The sequence below is a fragment of the Xiphophorus maculatus genome, chromosome 7, assembly GCF_002775205.1.
Source record: "Xiphophorus maculatus strain JP 163 A chromosome 7, X_maculatus-5.0-male, whole genome shotgun sequence".
NCBI lineage: Eukaryota > Metazoa > Chordata > Actinopteri > Cyprinodontiformes > Poeciliidae > Xiphophorus > Xiphophorus maculatus.
Genome location: NC_036449.1, coordinates 30,763,208 through 30,767,645, shown reverse-complemented (window position 1 = coordinate 30,767,645; position 4,438 = coordinate 30,763,208). Strand labels below are relative to the sequence as shown.

General features: G+C 38.5%; 1 protein-coding gene across 1 annotated transcript; it reads left to right on the top strand.

Moving 5' to 3' along the window:
* The first annotated feature begins 1,207 nt into the window (after positions 1–1,207).
* Positions 1,208–4,325, top strand: fkbp7 (FK506 binding protein 7). Its single transcript, XM_005812241.3, has 4 exons — positions 1,208–1,474; positions 2,398–2,549; positions 2,903–3,030; positions 3,782–4,325. Exons 1-4 carry the CDS (start codon positions 1,242–1,244, stop codon positions 3,941–3,943), a joined length of 675 nt encoding a protein of 224 aa, XP_005812298.3. The 5' UTR covers positions 1,208–1,241; the 3' UTR covers positions 3,944–4,325.
* Positions 4,326–4,438: the final 113 nt, after the last annotated feature.

Here is a 4,438-nt window from a genome sequence, read left to right as displayed (position 1 = left end):
CTGGCGCACTGCTGCCCTCTTTTGGCAGATATTAAAACTACACAGTTTACAGTATATGATTTGTCAAATAAATATTTAATTCTTATCAATTAAATAAAACAACTACAAATATGTTAGATAAATACTTTTTAAAAAATATAATTTTTTATATAAAAGTGTCAACAATTTACAAAATCTTTAAATATGACATTCATTAATTATAATTTGAACTAATTTCATATTACAGAAATAAATGTAACACATACACATTCCCCGTGTTACAGTTGTTTATAAAATTTAATGTCTGCTCCGATGGCAGATGAAATAATTTACAATATGCTGCAACACAAGATTCTAAAATAATTAGAAATTTAAATAAATGCATATGATTTTTACAGCAATTAAATTCCACATTAATAATTTTTGTATATTAAAAAAACCAATTAAAATAAGTATGAATACATTATTTGATTTATTTGAAGTATCTAATTCCCGTTTTATTTGAAATCAGTACATAAATAAGTAATTATTTCATAATTTTATGTTTATGCATAATGGCTGTTTTGCATCAAGAAACACAAATGTCAGAGTCCACAGTGGATTCCACAGTGATGTTTCTAAACACACCTGTAGTAAATAAGTTGAATATAGATATGTGTTTTATAACGTTTTTAACACTTTAGGAACATTTTGTCTGTCAACCTGATGCTGCTCTAACACCTGAATTTCCCCTTTGCGGGATAATAAAGATTTCTATTCTGTTGTAATAAATAGAAAAATTCAACATTAATACTGAATTGAGAATAATACTAACAATAATTTTATGATATTAATGGCACATCTATACTAATACTAAAACGTTTTTAAATTTATTTGCCACATTTTTGGATTGGTATTATCTACAATAACTCGTTGAAGAATTTGAATTAATATGAGTTACAACAACATTTCATTTAAATAAAGTATCTCTGAGTTTGAATTGGAATGGGTGGATACAAAAATCAACTGAAGCGCCCCCTGCAGTTGTATGATGGTGTTAAATGTGCAAAAAATAAAACTTTTCATCTAAATTTCTGTCAGATTTTTATCTCAAGACATAAACCTAGAAATTACAGCCTCAGTTTGTCAATAAAACAATGTTGAAAGGTGAGAGAATATCGGAGCTCCTGACAGACTAAACGCAGGACTGAAAAGCCCACGAGCATCATAGCGTCATTGTGACGTCATCCAGGCGTCAGCGTCAGATTCAGAAGTTGCCACGAATGCAAAGCGGGATGATGTGGAGGCTGGTGAGCTGCGCTGTGTTCGTGTTTCTGGGCTGGCAGCTCGGTTCCGTCCGGGCCGGAGCAGCTGGAGCAGCCGAACCGGAGGACCAGGTCCAGATCCAGGTTCTGTTCAGGCCCGAAGAGTGCAGCAGGAAGAGCAAGAAGGGAGACCTGATCAACGCTCACTACGATGGCTTCCTGGAGAAAGATGGTTCCCAGTTCTACTGCAGGTCGGTTCTACAGGAGACGGGTCCAGTTTACTCTAAAGAGGTTCTGGTTCTGGTTCGGAGATTCACTGGTAACTACGGGCTGAATAATATGGGTTTGTAAAGTTACAGTCATAATTTAACAGCAATAATTTGGGTGGAAAATGAAAAATGAGGATGAATTTTTCAGTCATTCATTTATAAAAGTTTCAAACTAAATATTTGTTTAGCAATATTTAGCTAACCAACTAAATGGCTCCTAGCTAAACATGTTTTTGTCTTAAATATTGAAGATAAATATTTAGCTTACTAACTAAATATTTGGTTTGAATCTAATAATTTTGTTTGCTAACTAAATATTTAACTTCAAACTCAATATTTAGTTTGAAGCTAAATATTTTGCTTTCAGGCTAAATAATAATCTCTGGACTAAATATTTAGTTTGCTAAGTAGATTTTTTGCTCCAAACTAAAATGTGTATTTGAATCTAGTAGCCTGGCTTGCAAACCAAATATTTAGCTTCAAAATAAACTAAATGCTATTTAGGGAGTGGTTCTTACTAAATATTTGTTTTGCTAACTAAAGATTTAATTTTAAAACTGACATAAATTTAAAAATGTACCTTATTTTCTTTCTTTTTTTATCTCAGACTAAATAAACCAAATTATTGCTGTTAATTTTTGACTAACTTTACAAACGGCGCCAAAATCAAACGGGGATTAAAAAATGTAAAAACAACCAGAGTTGACCAATAAGATGCAGGAAGATAAGAAACGTTTCAGTTTAAACTCCTTCCTGTTTCCTGGCTGGTTTTTAATCCAGATGAAAATTCTGCAAACCTCCTGAAATCTGAGCTGAAAAACTCAAAGAACTGAAGCTGGAGTCTGGTTCCTGTTCTGGTTCTGGTCCGTCTGGACTCGGTAACATGTTGACTGTTTCTGTGCCAGCCGGTCGGACAAGCAGGGCCACCCGCAGTGGTTCGTCCTGGGCGTGGGACAGGTCATCAGAGGCCTGGACGTCGGCATGATGGACATGTGCGCCGGGGAGAAGAGGAAGGTGACGGTTCCGGCCGCGCTGGCGTTCGGTCAGACAGGAAAAGGTTGGTCTGCCGAACAGGAAGTGGACGTCCTGTGGGACCGGGACGTCCTCCGTGTCTTCATGCTGTCTTGTCCTCTCTTGCAGCAGCGCCCCCTGTAGGCTGAGCATGCTCAGAGGGTTTTTCTTTGCATGTGCTGGAGCTGCTGAGATAACTAACGCTGTATCTGTGCCACCTGAAGGGGGCGCTGCACTGGTTCCTGCACTCCAGGTTCGAACTTCCTGCTGAAGTCTTTTCTCCTCATGAATAAGATGCATGTTCCTTCCAGTAGAAACTCATTTCCTGGGATTATTTACAGAGCGATTTAAAACGTTTAAGGTTAAAGCGGTTCTGGTTTGTGTCTCCGGCTGACGAAGGTCCGGTTCCTCCCAACGCCACGGTGGTGTTCGAGGTGGAGGTGCTGTCCGTGTCCAGAGGCCCCCGCAGCATGGAGGCCTTCGGACAGATGGACCTGGACCAGGACAAGAGCCTCACCAAGGGGGAGGTAACGCAGAGCCTTCCTCCATTTTCTCACCGTTCTTTCTCCAAACGCTTCGAGCTGCTAGAGAGGAACTAAACCCCAAATCTAGTTATTCTCTACATAAACTTTCTAAATTGGTTAATTGGCTTCTAATTTTGTTTCAGTGTAAATTGACATTTTCATGTAAATTAATTCTATAATATTTGTCCTAAAACTGGCTCAGTGCTGCCGTGTTTGGGTTGAAGGTGGTACTGCAGGTAAATTTTCTGATTGGCTCCAACTCTGTTGATTTCACTTTTTTTTATTTTTTAGAAAAGTTGCTAGATTTGTCTATAGTTGTTCTTCTATGAATGTGGCCAGATTTACCTCGAGTTGCTTTTTGAAAAAGAATTAAGATTTGTTGCCAGTCACGTTTTCTGTAAAACGTCCCATTTTTGAGAAACAAAACAGTTTCTATATTTGTCTTTAGTCACTTTTACAGAAAAAAAGTTGTTGGGGTCTGAAAAGTTGCTAAATAGAACAACAAATTGCTAAGTTTGCTGCTGTGCTTCTTTCATGTTGACCTCAGCTTAAAACCGTCTTCATGAGGCAGCAGAGGAAACGTTTATTTCAGGAGCAGCATTGAGCCGTGGTTCTGCCCCTCCCACACTTGTTGCTCAACACTTCCAATGATTTCTCACTTTGTGATAAGTTAGTGGGTTCATGTTTTGCAGTTTGGTGTTAACGTGTTTGCTGTTGGTTAGAGCTTCCTGAAGGTGTGCTCCACTGTGTCCAGGTGAAGGAATATCTGAAGCTGGAATATGAAAAGGGCGGGAAACCACGGGATGAGCCGTTCTACGAGAAAATCCTGGCTGACATCTTCTGGAAGAGCGACAAGGACCGAGACGGGCAGATCAGCGCCAAGGAGTATAATATATATGAACGGGATGAGCTTTAGCGGCTGTGTCTGTGATTTCTTTAGAAGAGAAGAAACAGGAAGAAGTGAAACCGAATCAGTTGGTCTGTTTTCATGAGTTAAACCACTTCTGCTCCCAGATTACATCCACAATTCTTCTTCTGGTGTTTTCAAAGTTAATTTAGTGGCACACATTTCTAAGTAACTGTGATTTTTATCGGTTTCGATCACGTCCAGAATCGATGTCTTTAGATTAACGGTTCTAGAACTGGAAGGTAGGAACCAATGTAAGCCTGCTGTAGTACCCGGACTAACCACGAGGCTGCACAGGTCACATGACTGCCAGGCGGACGAGCCACAGGCAGAACTTTTTATTTGAAACACTCCTGAGGCTGGATGTATGAAATAAAAACATGGAACAAATTATACGTGTGTTTTGATTTTGATTGGAATAAAATTCACATTAATTTCTGTGTCCGTTTTACGAATAAAACCGTAAATAGTTACGCACTAAAAAATGTTTTCCTATTTTAGCTC